A 19,506-nucleotide genomic window follows, 5' to 3' on the forward strand; every position below is an offset into this window, starting at 1 on the left:
TTCAAGACAGTTTTGACTCTACAAAGCTGGCCCAGTCACTTAAAACTTTCCCATAGAAATCTCAATATCTACTGCCTATGTTGATTATTTCCCAAGCTCCCTAAAAAAGGACAGGTGGGAAACGTTGATGGAAAGAAGAAAAGAAACTAGAGGCAGCTTTGGAGGTAATGGGTGAGTTAATTGGCTTTTTTTTTTTTGTCTCCAGTTTTTTCACTGTGCATAAGAAACGTTTAGTGGGAAAGCTGCTATCACTCAGCATTGTCTAGTCAGTTTAGAGCCTTCTACTTCTCTGGTAATGAGAAGGATTTGGCTCCACGCTAGGGTGGGGTGGATGCGAGGGGATTGAGTTTTCCTTTCACTTTCTGTAGCTGCCACCTGGGGGACAGAACTACGCTTCCCACCGAGCAATGAGAACAGTGGAAGGGGGTTAAAGACAAGGAAAGAAAACTAAAGAAAAATCAATACCTGCTGGCACAGGTGAGAAAAAACAGGTAAGCAAGAGGTGACCCAAAAATGAAGGAGGCACAAGATAGAATAAAGGAGGAGGAAGCAGCGGTAGAGTAAACAATTACATTGCTTGCTGGGTGAGAGTTGACGGATTTTGGGTGAGGGGTTAGGGGTTGGGGTTTTTTAATGGGGGTTGGTTTTTTTCTTGGTGGAGAAAGGTGAGAAAGGTTTACTGGAAACCCTAGAGAAGACCTGGGAAGGGGAGGGATACGCCAAATGAGATTTCAGCTCGTGTTCCAGGGACAAGAGGGCGGAAGTGCTAGGGCTTTCTTTGGCTTTTAAATGGGAAAAAAGGAAAGTTGAATGGATTTATATATCTTGTCTTATAGATGGATGGTTTTGCTGTAGGTAAAAGGAAATTATTGGTCGATTTCTGACTTTCCAAAAAGAGGTGTGAAGTACTCCCTTATTTAAAAGCACAAATATTTATCAAGTACTAGATGCTGAGGTGATAAGAAATTTAGATAAGATACAGACATTTTTCTCCAGGAACTCTATCTAGGAGGGAGTTAAGACTCCAAGAAAGCTCTAACATTACCATAAGAGGAGATCAGGAACTGTGATTTCTGTGGTTTAGGGGACCCTCCGATAAGAAAGTTCCCTATGCCAAGCATTCTGCTATGAGATTTACAGGTTTAATGTGTTGCCTAGAGCACCAAGAGATTAAATGATTTGCCCTAGGATCCCATTGACAATGATCAGAAGTAGGACTTGAACCCAAGTCTTCCTGGTTTTCTCATACTACACAATATTTCATGCTATGTCTATTAGAGAATTGCAAAACAAAATGTTATATGCAGTCTGTACGGGGACTTTATTATCAAGCAAAGGAATTAGGGAAGTCATGAAAGAAAGCGCAGAATTTGAGTTGTACCTTCAACAGGTAGAAATTAAGGGAATTTAATTTGGATTTCAAATTTTCCTGATAGAATGCCCATAAGATCAGGGACTGTTTGGCTACTTTTGTATTTATGACCTGGGCAACTGGCACATAGTTGGTGTTTAATAAATGCTTTTGAAGTTGAAAGTTGCCTTAATTTTCTTGGATACCTTGTCACCACTGACTCATTGAATTTATGGTTCATTCAAACTTTTAGATCTTTTTTAGGGAACAAAGTACTATGTATTCACATTTCTCCATCGTGGATTTGTGAAGTTAAAATGTTTAAACCTAAGTGTAAGTCTTCCTATTTGTCATTATTTCCGGCCTCAGACACATAACACTAGCTGTGTGATTCTGGGCAAGTCACTTAACCCCAATTGCCTCACCAAAAAAAAAATCAAACCTATTTGTCATTATTAAATTTCATTGTCACTTGTATCCCCAAGAATCAATAGAAATCAGTGATAGTCATCAGTTTTGACAGGTCTTGGGAGTTTTCCATCAAATCCATGCCTCAGGAAGACAATGGACCCCTCAACTATTCTTGTTAGGTTGACAAATTGCTGCTTAAACAAATATCTCTTTATAGTGTTTTTTTTTCTTTTCTTTCTTTTTTTTAGGCAATTGGGGTTAAGTGACTTGCCCCGGGGTCACACAGCTAGTAAGTGTTACGTGTCTGAAGCTGGATTTGAACTCAGGTCCTCCTGACTTCAGGGCCGGTGCTCTATCCACTGCTCTGCCTAGCTGCCCGTGCTTAAACAAATATCACCACCATTCATCTCTTCTTCCTATGACCCTTACTGGATAACCTTTCACTTTTTCATGCCCAACCTGAGTCATCTAACTCTAAAGCCAGTTTACTTCTTTGAGATTGGAAGAAAGCAAGATGCATGAGTTGTTGAAAGATTGGATATGGATTGCAGCTCCCAAGAAATAACCTACATTTACTAAATCAACTAACCATTTGGTTAAGTGTAGAATCACTGTGGAATCAACTGCTTTTTTATAGTGAACAAATAATAAGCACAGAGGGATCCTCTATTCTCAATACCTTTCAATCAGTTTTAAATGTGATATCCTATTGTATACAATATCTGTAAAAAATTTGCCTGTTCCTTTTCTCATACCTTCATCAAGCTTCAATATATTTATAGATTATTCTTTTAAGAGTTTTTTTTAAAACATGAGAAATGACTGCAGGTCAGTGGTGTCTGATATTTTCTCTGTTTCCTTGGGAAGGAGTAATAATAAGGAACAATAGTTTGGGGGGTTTTAAAAAACGAACTTTTAGTGACCTTCCCTCTTTCAAATACTTTGAAAATTTATCCATCAATGAGCTCATTATTGTATCTCTTCCCACGTGGACTTCTGTGTATCCTTGGTCTGGGTCAGCTGCTTTTCCCATCTTTGTTTTCTTTCAGGCTTTCTACTTTCTTCTACAGCACAATGGGAACTGTGATGATAAGAGTCCAAATATTGTAACTCCACTGTCATTGATGGATTAAAGTTGATGATAGGAATTTTTACAGGGCTTTTGCTTTTTTAATCTGTTCCTTGTCCTTCCAGTTTTATCCTGGGGATGATTTTCATCTTATTGGGTATTACTCAGTTTCCTATAAAATTATTTTTACCTCCACTGCTTTTCACTGTTTTAAGAGGCACTACTGATCATAACCTTCTATCATCTTCTTCTCTGAACTTTTACAAATTATTTTATTTTCTAGCCTGGTGTTGCCCTTGGCTGCTAGATATCTCTGCTTGCAAATCGAGTGTTTGCTGGCTGGGATGATTTCTAGATTCTTTTGATGTCTTCATTATGGTAATTGATTTACATTAGTATGTGGGAATTTGTTTATGTTATTTTACTATGACTGGAGTTTCAGTTAGTGGTGTTAACTACAGAGGGGACAGAATATGAAGTGGCCTTAAGCTAGACCCAGAAGGGAAAATGAGGATATCTTTTTCTTATAGGCATTCCCAGAAATCATATCACACCTCTAACAGACGTGAGCCTATGTAAGGGCATCTCCCCTCCCAGAGCATCTTTCAATACCCAAATGTATCCTAAAATCTATATTTCTCCTTTTTGTCTCCCTTGACCCATCTGAGCCCTAAGAACCATGCAGTTTTCCAGTTTCGTCCGGGCACCAGATGAGACTTTTGACTATTTGTTCAAGATCATCCTCATTGGAGACTCGAATGTGGGAAAGACTTGCGTGGTGCAACACTTTAAATCTGGATTCTATACAGACACACAACAGAATACAATTGGTGTGGACTTCACTGTGCGCTCTCTTGAGATAGATGGGAAAAAAGTGAAGGTAAGAGACTGTAAAATGAAAGGAGAGACCCAGTAAGATTGATACTGCCTCTGTTACTAACAAGATGTTGGAGTTTTAAATTGCCCTGGCTTTTAGCCCCAGACATACAAAAGGCACTGGGTAGCTTCTCCTTAATTCTCCTCCATACTTCCCAGTTGTGTTGACCATTCCCCCCACCCAGGTTTTCGACTCTGGACTCCACCTCAACTCTTGTCTCTGCCCTCTCCTGCCCCCCATGTCTCAAATACAATCAATTGTCAAGTCTTGCAACTTTACCTCAGCATCTGTCCTATCTGTCACTTTCTTTCCAATCACAGTTACTATTTGGTTCAGGCTTTCCTCAACACTCAACCTGGACTGCTGTAATAGCTTCCTAATTGGTCTCGCTGTTTCCATTCTCTCACATCTCAAATCTATCCTCTACACAGCTGCCAAATTAATATTCCTCAAATAAAAGTGAGACTGTGTTACTCCCCTGCTCAAGAATCTTCAGTGGCTCCATATGGCTTTTAATTTTTTAAAATTCTGAACCTAACAAACCCCAAATATGAGGAACACTTCTATATACATAGTAGAAGAGGAAAGGAGATTGTACAGGAAACTGTAATTCTCTATTATATGTAAAACTTGTTTTTCTTTTTAAATATAATAAATAACATGTAACTTTCAAAACTGTCCTCTTGTATGTGATTCTTACTGGCCTTCTCTGTGTTCTTCTCTGTGCATTTTTTTTTCTTAAATGCTTCAATGACTCTTTTTTCTCTTTTCTTTTTTCTCCCTTTTTGTTTTGTGACTTCTCTATCCTTACTCTCTTCCTTCCCCAGTTGGGGGAAGAGAAAACATTTCAAAGAAATATACCTAGTTAAACAAAACAAATTTTCCCATTGGTCACATCTAAAAATAAATGTTTTATTCTGCATCTGTCAGGAAGGGATTAATATGCTTTATCACTGAGCCACTGAAATTTTGATTGGTCATTGCATTCAAAGGAGTTCTTAAGTCTTTCAAAGTTGCTTTTGTAGAAATTGTTCTCCTGGTTCTGCTCACTTCACTTAGTATTGACTCATACAAACTCTCCCCAGCTTTCTCTCAAACCTCTCCTTTCATAATTTCTTATGATGCAATAATATTAATATTTTTGTTTTTATGGCCCTGAGCCTTATTTCTTTGATCTCTTTGAGGTGGATGGACCTAGTAATTGCATTGCTGAGTCAAGGGTATACAAAATTTTAGTAACTTTTTGGACATAATTCCAAATTGCTTTACTGAATGGCTGGACCAATTCATAGCCCTCCCTCCTGCTTTTAAGTGAAAGCACAGACTCCTCAGCCTAGCATGTCCAAAGTGTTGGACTTGGAATCAGGAAGACCTAAGTCAGAATCCGTCATCAGGCACTTACCTGTGTGACCCTGGGTAAATCACTTAACCTCTTTTAGCCTCAATTTCCTCAATCTGGAAAATGGGTATCATAATAACACCTACCTTACCTGGTTGTTTTCAGGATCAAGTTAGGTAACATATCTAAAGAACTGTGAAAACCTGAAAACTCTATATGAATTCTCTCGTAGGCTCCCAACTACTTCCAGACATTTCTTTTTACTTCTCTTCACTCGCTCTATATTCCATCCAAATTGTCCTACAGCCTGTTGTCCCAAATTGCCATTTCATCTCCAGCTTTGTTCTTTGGCCCAGTCTGTCCTTCATTCATGTTCTGTGCTCCCTCCTCATCTATGCCACTTAGAATCCCCACCTTCTTTCAAGGTTCAACTCAGGTGAAAACTCTGACAGGAAGTTTTTCCTGAGCCCCCAGTTCAATCAATCAATTAATTAACCAATCTATTGGCAAACATTTATTAGTTGACTATTCTATGCCAGGCACTAGAGATACAGAAGAATGAAACAGTGCCTTCCCTCAAGCTTAGAGTTTATAGGGGAAACAATAGGTGCATATATAAATATAGATATGGTGTGTGTATGGGGATTTAGGGGTGGGAAGGGGGAGGTGCCAGTCACTAGGGGAGGATCAGAAGAGGCTTCATGTGGAAGGTGAATGTTCAAGCAAAGTTTTGATGGAAGCTATGAATTCTAAGAAGCTGAGGTGAAGAAAGAGGGATGGAGATCAAGTGCAGAAGCTTGGAGACAGGAAACAGAGGGCCATGCAGGAGAGACAACAAGGTCAATTTGTCTAAACCATAGGGTAGGTAAGGGAAGCATAAGGCCGGGAAGGTAGGTTGATGTGAGGTTTTAGAGAGCTTAAAATGCCAAACAGAGGACTTTACATTCAATTTTAGGGGAAGCCACTGGAATTTATTCAGCAGAGGAGTGATTTGGTAGCTTTATGGAAGATGGATTAAAGGAGAAAGTTGAGTCAAGTAGACCAATGAGGAAGCTGATGAAACCTTCCCGGTAAGAGGTAATTGGGACCCACCCTAGGACCATGGCTGCAACAATAGAGCTAATGGAATGGATTATTCAAGAGATGTTGTGGAGACAGAAGTAACAAGAATTGATGTGGAGATTGAGGAAATCTAAGGAATTCTGGATGGTTCCTAGGTGGTAAACCAAGGTGACATGGAGGAAAGTAGTGCTGTTGACGAAAATAGGGAAGTTCAGAGGAGGGTTGAGAAATATGATGAGTTTTCTTTTGAATGTGTTGAGTTTGAGATGCCTACAGGATGGCCAGTTTGAAATGTTCAGTTGGTATTTAGTGATATGTGACTGCTCAGGAGAGACAAGGGCAACCTATATAAATATGCTAGTCATCTGCATAGAGATGATAATTATACCCATGGGAGCTGATGAGGTCACCAGGTAAAATAGTATAGAGGGAGAAGAGGGCTCAGTACAGAGCCACCATCACCATCACTGACCTGGATAAAGAGTCATCAAAGGAAACTGAGAATAGGTCAGATAGCAAAGTCAAAAAACCTAGAGAGAAGAAGAGGGTGATCAACATTGTCAAAGGCTGCAGAGAGGTCGAGAAGGATGAGGATTGAGAAAAGGCCACTAGATTTGGAAGTAACATTACACTAATAACTTTTTCCACCTCCAAAATCAAGTAAAATGACTAACTTTCCAGACATTGAGCTTCAAAGTGATTTGTACTAGTTGCTAGACACAAAAAGAAGATTCTCAAGAAATAGAGGATTGGTTTTTTTTTTTGGAGGTACTGTTGAGATTAGTTTAGGGATGCTGGGACCCCAAAATCACAACACTCAGGTCCTGCCCAAATGAATTTAACCCAAGCCTTCTTTCAGCCAAAGACAAGGTTTATCAGAACATTTGCCATGTTTGCCAGATTCTTAAGGAATCTAAGCATTTGTATCACTAATGCAAGCCAGCCAGATCTTAAGAATCTGAGCCCTTGGTTAGATTATAAGAATCTGAGCACCTTAATGGAGACAAGATGAATCTTATATACAGAAAGACTGGGGAGGGATCCAGGAGTGGCCAAGTAGTCTGGGGTAACTGGAGCAGGGGTCTAAAGAGGATCTTTGTGGGAGTGGCCAGTAAGCTGGAGTGATCAGAACTCCAGGGACCTGGACCACGTGGCCAGGGAGAATGGAGTCTAGACAGGATTTAGGGTGGGAAGTGGCCAGGGGCAATTGCGAGGTAACAGAACAGAATTGGGAGATTGGGTGTAGCCATAAGGAAAGGCCAGTGAAGTGGATTACAGCCTCGGGCAAACGCCAGAGATTTTCCTTTTTGGGGTCCAGATCCCAAAGACATGGTCTTTTCCTTTTATGAATTCTGATCCCATCCCCATCAGTACAAGAGTATAGTGATAAACTACTGATTCTGAGTCAGAGGACCTGAGTTCAAATGCTGGTTCTGATACTTGCTACATAAATGATTTTTGGCAAGTGACCTAATACTTCTGGGCCTTAGTTTTCTCATTTGGAAAATGAAGGGGTGGCACCCAATGTCTTCCAAAGGCCTCTGCAAGTTTTAAAATTAATGCTTCTATTGTTTAATGTTTAGCATAGAGTAATTTATGTTTCACCAAGCAGCTTTTCCTTATATGGAGCCACAATTTTCCTGCTTTCAGTTAAGCCCATTTTCTGTTGTTCACTTCTGTTGCCCATAGACTGAAAGAACCTAAATTTGGGCTCAAATCTATCCCCATCCTCTTCCCAACAAAGAGCTTTTACTAGAGAGACTCTAATTAAGTCACCCTTTAGCTTTCTCTTTCTAGGGTACACATTTCTATTCTGGAAGGCTGGAGAAATCAGTACTCAGGAGGTCCCAAAGACTTATACCTATAGATTGAGGCCCCAGCAAAACATTTGAAATTCGTTGGGTTTTTTTTTAAGTGTTTAAAAAAAGTGATAACATTTAGATAGCTTCTTAAGGTTTCTAGAGTTGTAACCTTAGAGGTCATTTAGTCCAACCCCTTTCTTTTGCTGATGAGGAAACTTGGGCTCTTGGAGATTAAGTGATTTGACTAAGGTCCCTGGCAGTAAGCCTCAAAGGCAGGATCCTCTTACTCCAGAGTCATTTTGCAAAGCAAATTGTTGTGTTTCTTTACAACAATTCAGAGGGGTGGGTAGTGTAAGTACTGTTATTCCCATTTTGTTGGTGGGAGTTGAGATTTTAAGGGATTAAATGACTTCCCACGCATCAAATTTGAGGCAAGAGTCAAACTCTGGCTGTCTGATTCTAAGTCCAAAGCTCTTTAGAAGAATTGCAATCTGCATAGATAAAAGGATCACTCACTGGAAGGAAACATAAAAGTATATAATCAAATTCTGAATTATACTTTATAGCCTATAAATGCTAGAGAAGTTCAGAGAAGGGGAACATTAGTCTGGTCTGGAAGTCTTCTTAGGTTTGGATTAGGCCCTGAAAGATAGAAGCTGGCATTGGGAAAAGCAGATGGGGGAAGGCAGGCAGGTCAACGAGAGGGGAACAGTCAAGGCCCAGAGGGAATAAAGATGCCATTTTCCTGGGACAACCTAATAGAGAAGTGTTGGAGAAAATAATAAGATATATAAGACTGGATAAATGAGGATGAGATCAGATTATGGAAGAAGTTGAAAGCCAGGTTGGGGGAGGGGAGGAATTTAGCTGTATCTTGATAAGAAATTAGGGGTCATTGAAGGTTTTTGATGGGCATTGTGAGTTATGTGATTGATGAAAGAAACCTTTAAGGAAGACTAATCTGGCAGCCCTGTGCTGGTTGGGCTAGAATGGAGAGAGATGAAAATCAGGGAAACGACTTAGGCAGCTGTCATACTAATCCAGGTATAATTATGAACACCTGGACCAGAAAATGGAATAGGGGCAACCAGGGGTTAATAAATAACTTCTTATTCTTATTATTAAACTACAGGTTCCCTAAGGGGGGAAAAGTATACACTACACAGATTAAAGTTTAATCCGCATTATTAACATTTTCTCCATCACTTTCCTAAATTTAGACAATCAACAAAACGATAAAGCAAGCCCTGATTTGTAGCATTGATTGATTTCTGAGGCATTCTGATATTCTAAGTATTTATGACTCACATTGAACATTCAGCAATTTCCTCTCTCGTTGGAGCTGGCTCCACACTCCTGCTAGGAACCTCGTAAAGCTATTGTGATTTCAAAGTTCTCAAAAGAGAATGCAATTCTAGGGCTTGGGAGACCCAGTTAAGGAAACCTATAGGGCTCCTAAATGCAAACATATCTCCTAGTAGTATTCATATTGAAAATTCAATTAGCTCTGAGAGTCAGAGCCATAGGAACTGGTTCCAGCTCACTCCTGGTTGCAAGAGACATTTAAAAAACAGAGAGGTAATAGTCTTTGAGTAATTAGGCAGCTAGGTAGTGCAGTGGATAGAGAGCCTGGAGTCAAGAAGTCTAATCTCCCTGAGTTCAGATCTGGCCTCAGACACTGACTAGCTGTGTGACCCTGGGCAAGTCACTTAACCCTGTTTGCCTCAGTTCCTCATCTGCAAAATGAGCTGAAGAAGGAAATGGCAAATCATTCCAGTATCTTTGCCAAGAAAATGTCAAGTGGGGTCATGAAGAGTAGGATAGGACTCAACAACAGTTTTTGATGACTGATTTGTAAGATAATTTAAAGGAGAGAAGTAAAGATGCCTCCAAGTTTTTGAGATTGGGTGATTAGTGGTGCCATTGCCATAGACAGGAATTTCTGAGGGGAAAAAATAATAATAGCTAAGATTTTTTTTTTAGTGCTCTAAGGTTCTCATTTGATCCTCACAAGAACCCTAGGAAGTTGGTGCTATTATTATCCCCATTATACAAAAAAGGAAACTGAGATAGAGAGGTTAAGTGACTTGCCTAGAGGTAAAGGAGTTTTAACCCAGGTTCTCCTGAATCCAAGTCTATCCACTGTAATTCAGGGAAGGTGGTTTTGGACAGACCAGTTCAGTTTGGGACACTATGGTTTGAAGCCATTGACTTGATGAGAATGTAGAGATTTTATCTAGATGGGAATAGCACTTGGAAAATTGACGTGACCATACCTCTAGATTTGGGAGTCATCAGTAAAAAGTGCTAGAGCCATAGGCACAAATAATTATATCTTGTATGTATATATTTTGGTTTTTTGTTGTTGAGGCATTTCAGTTATGTCCAACTCTTTATGACCCCTTTTGGGATTTTCTTGGTAGATATACTAGAGTGGATGGCCATTTCCTTCTCTAGTTAGATGAGAAAACTGAAGCCAACAGGGTTAAATGACTTGCCCAGGGTCACACAGATAGGAAATATCTGATGCCAGATATTTCTCATGAATATAAATCTTCCTGATTCCAAGCTCAATGCTGTATCTTCTGTACCACCTAACTGCCCATGTATATATTTTAATATTTCATTAATACATTTCTATTTTTTCCATTAAATACCCTTTCAAATAAGCCATCCATCCACCCTGCCATATAACAACAATTAAAAAAAAAACAGCAGAGTGTGCAATATTTCCTACTCAAAGTCCACCATCTTTCTCCAAAGTGGTAGGTAATGCTTCCCAATATCAGTCATCTGAACCAATATTAATCATGGCATTTAGTAGCATTGCCATTTTTACTTTATTGGCATGGATTATCCTGATGGTTGCATTTGACTTGAGTTTTATTTCAGTTGTTATCATTTATGTGCTTGTTAGTTGTTTGTTTGTTTAATCTTCCTGGTCCTTTCCTCTAAAACAGTTCATAGGCATCTTCTCATGTATATCCTGTGTCCACACATCTATTGTTCCTTAAAGCAGTGGTGTCACACTCATGTAGAAATGTGGGCTGCATACTGACTTAGGAAACCAACAATAAACATTATCGATGTTGTATTTTATTTATATTTATTTTATTTGACATTTCCCAATTACATTTTAGTCTGGTCTTTGAACATTTGAGAGTTTGGGGAGTTTTATGCTTCCTCTAACAGACAGTAATTTTCCATTACATTCATGCATCACAGTTTATTCAGCCATTCCACAATTGAGGAGCACCTATTATGTTTTGCATTTTTCACTACTTCAGAAAGAGTTGCCATGGGTATTTTGAACCTTCTGTCGTTGGCCTCCTTGGGGTAAACATTTTATATTTCTGATAGCACTTTATTAATTTTCCATAGAGGGGAGAGTAAGGAAAAAAAAGGACAAAGAGTTAAGAACTAGCTTCTGGGAACATCCTCAGTTAAGAGGTAAGAGGAAAAACAGGACTAAGGCCAGAAAACAGAAGGAACAACTAGAGAAGTAATTGGAAAACCAGGATAAGGTAACATTGTGGAAGCCAAAGCTCGGAGAGAATTTCAGTAACAAAGGAGGTGGTAGACAGCATCAGATGTACTGGAGAATTCAAGGACAATAGGCCTTGAGATTTAGCAAGAGTCCTTACCTTAGCATTTTAGAGCTTAAGGGGACCTAAAAGATCCTCTGCTCTAACACTGTTATTTTACAGTTGAAGAAATTGAGGGCCAGAAAAACTAAATGGCTTGTTCAAAGCCATGTAGCCAGTTACTAGTAGTGTAGGGACTAAAACCCAGGTCTGCTGATTCCCAGGCCAGTGTCCCTTCTCCTGTATCATGCAACCTCCTCCTATACTGGTGCCGTTGGAAAGATGGAAGGAAGCAAGATAAAAAGGAAGGGAAAAAAGAAAGGATAAAAGAAGGAAGGAAGGAAGGAAAGAAGTACTTATTAAGTACCTACTATGTGCCAAACATTGTACTATGCATTTTATCAGTGTTATTTGATTCTTACAACAATCCTAGGAGGAAGGTGTTATTATTCCGATTTTACAGAGAAACATTTAATTTTTTTTTTTTGACTAGGCAATGGGGTTAAGTGACTTGCCCGGGGTCACACAGCTAGTAAGTGTTACGTGTCTGAAGCTGGATTTGAACTCAGGTCCTCCTGAATCCAGGGCCAGTAATCTATCCACTGTGCCACCTAGCTGCCCCCAGAGAACCATTTCAGCAGAAGCTAGATTTCAGGGCATTGTGGAAGGAGCAGGTGAAGAAAGCATGAATACTGTAAGTGTAAACCAGTCATTAAGCGTTTGAGAATGAGAAGGACACTGAATCTGGGCTCAAAGGTACCAAGAGACCTCAGTAAAATTCTGTGTCTAATGCTTACTGACTGTATGACCTTAGAAGGCATTATGGATAGAGTATTGGCATCAAACCCAGAAAGATCTGGGTTCAGGTCCTAATCTGATACATATGGTCTATGTGACCCTAGACAAGTCACTTAACTTAGTCTCAGCTCCCCAGGCAATTCTCTAAGACTATAAATTGCAGAGAAGGTACTGATCTGTACTGGTAGAGAGTTCCTTACTGGCAACTCCCTATAAAAATAAAATTACAAGTCTGGTCAAGTCAGTAGGCATTCATTAAGTACTTGCTATGTGCCAGGCAGACACTGTGCTAAGTACTAGGGATACAAATACAATTTTTAAAAATACATAATGAAGGGCAGCTAGGTGGCACAGTGGATAGAGCACTGGCCCTGAAGTCAGGAGGACCTGAGTTCAAATGTGGCTTCAGACCAAATACTTGACACTTACTAGCTGTGTGACCCTGGCCAAGTCACTTAACCCCAATTGCCTAAAAATTAAAAAAAATAAAATAAAAATACATAATGAGATTTCTGAAAAGTACATTAAACAACTACAGAAGAATGTGTTCTCCAACATCTGAAGGGGAAGGTTGATTCTGGTGAGTGTGATCAGTAAAAGCTTCATAGAGGCAGTGGCATTTGAATTGGACTTTTAAGGGTGGGTGGGAATTCAACAGATGTAGAATAGCAGTGACTGTGTGAGCGCAGAGTTGCCCAGTTTGATTGGCTGATAGGAATGTAGAGGGGAATAATATGAGATTAGACAGATAGTAGATTGATTGATTGATTGATAGAATATTTCTTAAATGTTTACTTTGTATCGGGCAATGTACTAAGATTAATATAAAAATGGAAAGGTGGATAGATGCTGGATTGAGTGCTAGACTGAGGAGTTTGAATTTCATTCCTTTGACACTCGGGAGCCATTGAAAGTTCTTGACTCAATGCTGAGTAAAGTGAGAAGAACCAGGAGAACATTGTGAGATAATCAACTATCGTTAATTTACCTCTTCTCAGCAATACGACGATCTAAGACAACTCCAAAAGACTCATGATGGAAATCCACAGCCAGAAAAAGAACTATGGAGACTGAATGCAGATCAAAGCATACTATTTTTGCTTTCTTTTTGTTTGTGTTTTTGTTTTTGTTTTTTTGTGTGGCTTTTTCCTTTTTTCCTGTTTCTTCTTTTCACAACTTATGTGGAAATATGTTTACATGATTGCACATGTATAACCTGTATCAGATTGCTTGCCATCTTGGGGTGGGGGGATTGGAGGGAAGGAGAGAGAAAAAAATCTGGAACTCAAAATCTTATAAAAAATGAATATTGAAAACTATCTTTACATGTAATTGGAAAAAAATAAAATTCCCTGACCTTTTGTTCTTCCAAATTATCATTGCTATTATTTTTTCTAACTTAGTAAGATAGTTTTTTAGTAATTTAATTGGGATGGCAATGAATAAATAGATTAGTTAGGTAAAATTCTCATTATTATTATTATTGTTATTATTATTACTATTACTATTATTATTATTATTGACTTTACCCTCAAACAATAAATATTACTTCAATTATTTAGATCTTACCTTATTTGCATAAAAATGTTTTATATTTATGTTCCTGTAGTTCTTGTGTCTGTTTTGGCAGGTATAATGTCAGGTATTTTATGTTCTAGGTGGTTCTAAACAGTTAAGGGGAATGAAGGAGATCCCCATTCATTTGCAGCTTTAATTCTCTGTATTATTTTAATTCTTTCCCCCTTCTCACCCTCAAAGTTATATGAAGAATCATTCAATCTCCCTGAGCTTTTATTCCTTCTTCTCTTGGTTAGGAAGAATTCCTGTCCTTCCACTCTGTGGCTAAACTATGTATGTAAATCACTTTAACGCTCTAGAATAGTGAAATGTTATTGTTGAGTTGTTTCAGTCATCTTCGGACTCTTCATGACCCCTTTTGGGGTTTTCTTGATAAAGATACTGGAGTAGTTTGTCATTTCCTTTTCCAGCTCCTTTTACAGATGAGAAAAATTGAGGCAAACAGGGTTAAGTGATTTTTGCCCAGGGTCATGCAGCTAGGAAGTGTCTGAAGCTGGATTTGAACTCAGGAAAATGAATCTTCCTGACTCCAGACAGGGCACTCTACCCACTGTACCACCTGGCTGCCTCAGAAAGGTCAATTAGTCTTTAGCATTGGTAATCATTTAAGTGTATTCAAGTGATCTACATTTACCAGATCTTGTAGGAGCCCAATCTTCACCCCTTGTTATCACCTAAATGTACCTTTTCTTTTGCCAATGACTTCTCTCTTTTCATAGGGTCATTACCTCCTTTTCTAGTTTACTGGAGAATTGAAAACTTGTCCTTAGGATCTAAGTGTGCGTAGCTTGGATTGAAGATTCTTAACGTTTTAAAAAAATATATTTTTTTTACGTGGCAATCTGGTGAAGCCTTCTCAACATAAAGAACACTTATCAATTAATTACAATATGTCAGCACTAAGAACTGGGGATACAAAGAAAAGCAAACTGAGGCCCAGAAAGGAGAAGCAACATAACTGACAGGAACAGATGTCAGGCTAGAACTCCAGGTCTCTCACCTTCTCAGGCTCCATTCCTTTCACTGTTTCACAAAGCTTCTCATTCAATTGCTCAAGCTTAAATCTTGGTCAAACTTGCTGTTTTTTGTTTTTTTAAAAACTTTTTATTTTTAGGCAATTGGGGTTAAGTGACTTGCCCAGGGTCACACAGCTAGTAAGTGTCAAGCGTTTGATCTGAGGTCGGATTTGAACTCAGGTCCTCCTGACTTCAGGGCCGGTGCCGTATCCACTGTGCCACCTAGCTGCCCCAAAATTGTTGTAGAACAGTCAATTGTTGTTTTGATTAAGCAATACAACAGTCCTTTCAAACCATAAAGTCTGATTTCCTAGACAAGTGTAGGTTAAATTTGCTGTATGATTTTCATGCTTGGATAGCAAGATAATCTGGTGTGATTGACCATAGAACAGGTTATTAGTGGGTAGAGCATTTTTTATCATGGTAGAAAGTATTTTTTTCCAGGACCATTAATTTTTTTAAAATAATATTTTATCTTTTTCCCAATTACATGTTAAAACAATTTAACATTAAAAAAAAAAGTTTGGAGCTCTAAATTCTATCGCCTACTTCCCTCCCTCCTCTCCCCCCGTCTCTGAGATGTTAAGCAATCTGATACAGTTTATATATGTGCAATCATGTAAAACATTTCCATATTAGTCATCTAATATGAGAAGACTCAAACAAAAAATTTTTAAAAAGAACAAAAGAAAGAAAAATAGTATGCTTTAGTCTATATTCAAATAAGATCAGTCCTTTCTCTGGAGGCAGATAGCATGTTTCATCATTAGTCCTTTGAATCATTGTATTGCTGAGAATAACTAAGTTGTTCACAGTTCATCGTACAATATTGCTGTTATTGTGTACACCATTCTCCTGGTTCTGCTTGCTTCACTTTGAATCAGTTCATGTAAGGTCTTTCCAGGTTCTGACATCATCCTGGAAAGTCAATAGTTTTTTTTAAAAATTAATAATAATTTAATATGAGTGGTAGTTTTTTAAAGTATACTCACATTTTTGCACTGTCTGTACCTCACCTACATAATCCCTACACTCTTAAAGCTTATTCATTCATTCATCTGTTTATTCTACAAACATTTATGGAGGGCTTGCAACAGGTAAGGCACTCTGCTGAGCGCTGTGAAGGCTACAAAGATGTGGAAGACATGAAGAGAGAGTCTGGTGTAGTTGATAAAATGCTGGACTTGGAATCATGAAGACTGGTTCACTTCCCATATGTGACACTTACCAGCCATGTGACATAGACAAATCACTCTGAGTCCGTTTCCTCAACTATAAGACGGGAGTAATAATGCCACCTTCTCAGGTTCCTTGTAACATTCAAATGACAACATGTATAAAGCACTACTCTATTAGACTGTTGTTGTAAGATGGTGATGGTGATGATACTTCCTACCCTCAGACAATTTGCAGTCTGATAATCTCAAAGGATCATTGATGTAGAACCTCAGAGGTTGTCTACTGAAATCCTTTCATTTTTACAGATAAGAAAACTGAGGCCTAAAGGTGTTAAATAACTAACCAGGTCATAGAGTTACTACATTAGTGGTAGGATTTGTACTCGGGTTCCATGAGCCCAAGTTCATCAGTTCTCCCACTGTCCCATGATCCTTCCAGTAGCTTGTGGTATAATGAAATAGGAGAAGTTAGATGGGTGGTCCATTAACAAATCCCATTACAAATAAATTTTAAGTGAGTGTCCAAATTCTTTTGTCACACTGGAATCCAATATCATTTTTATTAAGTTTTCCATAGCCCCAAAGAAGAGCTATGAGAAGATATCTTCCCCCATTCTTTTTTTTTTTTAATTTTTATATGAGGCAATTGGGGTTAAGTGACTTGCCCTGGGTCACACAGCTAGTAAGTATCAAGTGTCAGGTCTGAGACCAGATTTGAACTCAGGTCCTCCTGACTCCAAGGTCAGTGCTCTAACCACTCTACCACCTAGCTGCCCTTAAAATTTTTTATTCATTTTAAACTTAATACAAAACAAGAAAAGAAAAAAAAAGAACATTTTCATGTACACAGTAGAACCTTCCCCCCATTCTTTGTAGAAGTGAGGGATTATACATGCGAGATGCTTCATATAATGTCAGACCTTTAAAAAGTGAGTTTCCCTGCACTGCTTTTTTATTCTTTGTTATAAGACATGGCTCTCTAGGGTGTGGGCAAGAGGTGGGGACAGTGGTGGATATAGTAGGATATGATTGCAAAAAAAAAAAATGCCAAAAAAATTTTTTTAAGTGAACCAGGTCTTGGAGATTTCATTTGGAGCTTTTGGGCTGTAGGAGGATTTGCAAAAACTGTCTTTGTTCTGTAGTAATGCTGGGTTGGCTTAGCTCCTCTCTTTTCCTTACCTGGACAGATGCAGGTATGGGACACTGCTGGTCAGGAGCGATTCCGGACAATAGCCCAGAGCTACTATAGAAGTGCGAATGCTGCCATCATTGCCTATGACCTGACAAGGCGATCCACATTTGAATCTGTTCCTCACTGGATCCATGAAGTAGAAAAATACGGGGCAGCAAATTTGGTCACAATGCTTATTGGTACAGTATTTAACAGGCATTTAACATCATCGTCTGCTGTTAGTAGTTTGGCTTTTTAGCAGGTTAAATTTCATGGAGCATTGGGATAAGGACATCCTATTAAGCCAGTCACCCACCATGTATTATGACTTTTTGGTGTAATAGGAAGAGCTCATTGACATGAAATACTGAATCCATGTATGGGTGATTCAAAAGTATTTAAGCTCAAGTAACTCTGCAGGAAATAAATTATTCCATTACCATACAGTTTAAAAAAAAAAAGGGACAGGGATCCTTTTTTATATGAAGGGCCACTGACCTAGAAGGAAAAGATAGGAAGCAATTAATTGGACTTTGGGTAGTATTTTTAGTGAAATGCAAAATGTTAATGAATAGGACCTTCTTATTTTTTTTTCCAGATTAACAGGGAACATAGATAAAAAATGCCAAAAATATAGTTTAATTCTATACTTTGCATGAGCAGATGAAAGAGACAGAGGCAGAGAAGATTCTAGGAATGAAAGGATAAGGGACAGAAGGGAAGAGAAAGAGAAAGAAAAGGAGAAGAAAGAAAAAAGGAATAAAGAGATGGAATAAAAGAGATAGGCATGGGGAGCAAAGGAAATGTAGAGAAAGATTCCACAGATTGTGATGTGAATATATTGCTGTAGTAAGTTGCTATTGATGCACAGTGCTGGGACCTTCAAAATAAGTTATTACTGCTCATAAATAACTAATTAGCTGATCAATCATTGTTAATAGACCTTAAATTATTCTCATTCTTAAGCCTTTAGAGGCTCTGTTCTGGATGAGATGGTTACAGCTTCTCACCAGGAGGAAAATTACACTCTGGAATGAAATAGAAACAGCCATTTTGCCACACTTTCTTCCAATGAGTTAAATTCAGGTCCCCTGAATCCTTTCCTGACAACTGGCTCCTGCAGATCTTTCTCCTTTCTGAATTATGCACTCATCTTCTACTTTGCCTAGAGAGTACTCTCTATCATATCACAGGTCTAACTCTGGTTTCTCCACCTAAGCCGTAAGCTACTTGAGAGAGCAGACTGCCATTTTTTGTGGCTCCCATGTGGCTTAGATCAGTGCCAAACACACTCATTTTTCAGATCTGGGAGATTCTCCCCAGAAGTCAGAATTTTGGATTTGGAATCTACCTTTTTTAGTATATCCAGACCTTGTTTAATGAAACCAGGTTGCTCTCTGTGCAGGAGAGAGCAATTCGCCTTTTTTAAAATCTCTGAATGTGATTAAAGAGGATGATAAATTTGAAGAACAGAATTGATTCAATTCAACACCCACTCAATTCAATATTTTTTTTATTTTCAATTTTTTATTATGAACTAGAAAATCATCAACAACCACTTACTAAGTCTCTATTATTGCATTGAACTGTAGGCAGCCCTGAGGCTAAAGGGTAATAAGTAGCCATACAAGCTAGAAGGCCTGCAGCCCTGAGGCCTGAATGTGATTTCTGCTTCGCTTGAGGCCATGTCTGAAAATGCTAGTTTGACCTAACATTGGAGGAAGTAAGGATTTCATTCAGTAAGAAAGACTGATGGAGCATATACTGTATGCAAGGTATTGTGATGGATACAAAGGTGTAAAAGATAATTCTTGTCCTCAAGAAGTTTATAATCTAATCCTAGAGTTGAGACAGAAAAAGAAAACAGGGCCTGCCATGAAGGAGATTACATTCTATGGAATTATGTAATAAATATGCAGATAAGTAAATGTAAAATATGTAGAAAGTAAATACAAAGTAATTTCTGGGAATGGGGTGGGAGTGGGGTATAGGATAGCATGTGCAAAGGTGGGAAATGCAATGTCATGTACAAGGAACAGCAAATAGGCTAGAACAGGGGTGGGGAACCTGTGGCCTCAAGACCACATGTAGCCCTCTAGGTCCTCAGAGGTGGCCCTTTGAATCTAAACTTCACAGAACAAATCCCCTTAATAGAAGGATTTGTTCTGTAAAACTTGGACTCTGTCAAAAGGCTGCACCTGAGAGGCTGCAGGTTCCCCACCCCTGGGCTAGAACATGGAATATTATGAGAGGGAGTCAGTGAAATCATT

General features: G+C 38.7%; 1 protein-coding gene across 7 annotated transcripts in view; it reads left to right on the forward strand.

Moving 5' to 3' along the window:
- The first annotated feature begins 376 nt into the window (after positions 1–376).
- RAB19 (RAB19, member RAS oncogene family) overlaps positions 377–19,506 on the forward strand; it is a 24,286-nt gene continuing 5,156 nt past the window's right edge. Inside the window, exons 1-5 of one of the 7 annotated variants that reach the window (XM_027842243.1) lie at positions 377–491; positions 2,011–2,051; positions 3,115–3,209; positions 3,500–3,711; positions 17,253–17,436. In XM_027842243.1, coding sequence (XP_027698044.1) covers positions 3,511–3,711; positions 17,253–17,436 — 385 coding nt within the window. In that variant the 5' untranslated portion in view covers positions 377–491; positions 2,011–2,051; positions 3,115–3,209; positions 3,500–3,510. The remainder of the gene's footprint in view (positions 492–2,010; positions 2,052–3,114; positions 3,210–3,499; positions 3,712–17,252; positions 17,437–19,506) is intronic. The other 6 variants (XM_027842247.1, XM_027842245.1, XM_027842246.1 and 3 more) reach the window with 6 other exon arrangements.

Source organism: Vombatus ursinus, unplaced genomic scaffold (assembly GCF_900497805.2).
Source record: "Vombatus ursinus unplaced genomic scaffold, bare-nosed wombat genome assembly UNPS02014870.1, whole genome shotgun sequence".
In the NCBI taxonomy this organism is placed as follows: Eukaryota; Metazoa; Chordata; class Mammalia; order Diprotodontia; family Vombatidae; genus Vombatus; species Vombatus ursinus.